Below are 742 nucleotides of genomic sequence, written 5' to 3' on the forward strand. Positions count from 1 at the left end.
ACACACACACACACACACACACACACACACACACACACACACACACACACACACACACACACACACACACACAGCAGGTCTAAATTGTGAGTATCTACTTAGAAATCTGAGGTACCTAGATTTTGATAAATGCAGAATCCATGAAAATTTTGGACTGTCCGCACAGTATATAGATAAATTATTCCTGCTCATGTGTCATGATTGAGATCTGGTGTGTGTAAAACCTGACTTCTTCATGCTGTGAAGTTATAGTTTCATCCTAGTGCAAGGTAATATTCACTTGCTATCGGCATTGCTGCCTGGAGCACCATCTCTGGTGCCCTCAAGTTAGCCAGTTGAACAATTGTTTAAATAGCACAACTAACATAACTTACCTGGGAATGTGATTTTCCTTTCACCCAATCCTGCCTTTTCGAGTGCTCTTTTCATTGAGGGACTTGGGACATCACATCTCTTTCTTTTTGCCAAACAAAAGAAAAGGTGTGTGTAAGTGGACTTTTTAATTTTTTTTGAACTGATGGCTGGTGGTGTTGTCCTCCGTTGTACACCTCGAGCAGGGTATGGACTGAACAGCCTCAACACCTCAGCTAGAAGAAATGCAAAACAATAAAAAACATTTTAAAATTTAATTTTAAAATCAATAGCAAGAAAAAAAACAAATGTAGTTAAAATCAATAAATAAAAATATCTATGCAGTTATACAGAAACACTTAAACAGAAATGGTGACACACCCAACAATTC

General features: G+C 37.9%; 1 protein-coding gene across 1 annotated transcript in view; it reads right to left on the reverse strand.

Annotated features, from left to right (window-relative positions):
• Positions 1-587, reverse strand: part of LOC106511731 (uncharacterized) — a gene marked incomplete at both ends in the record, with an annotated part of 7,390 nt that extends 6,803 nt beyond the window's left edge. Inside the window, 1 exon segment of the mRNA XM_014000476.1 lies at positions 375-587. Within this exon segment, the coding sequence (XP_013855930.1) occupies positions 375-587 (213 nt within the window).
• Between the last annotated feature and the right edge of the window lie 155 nt (positions 588-742).

Source organism: Austrofundulus limnaeus, unplaced genomic scaffold (assembly GCF_001266775.1).
Source record: "Austrofundulus limnaeus strain Quisiro unplaced genomic scaffold, Austrofundulus_limnaeus-1.0 Scaffold3143, whole genome shotgun sequence".
Taxonomy (NCBI): Eukaryota; Metazoa; Chordata; class Actinopteri; order Cyprinodontiformes; family Rivulidae; genus Austrofundulus; species Austrofundulus limnaeus.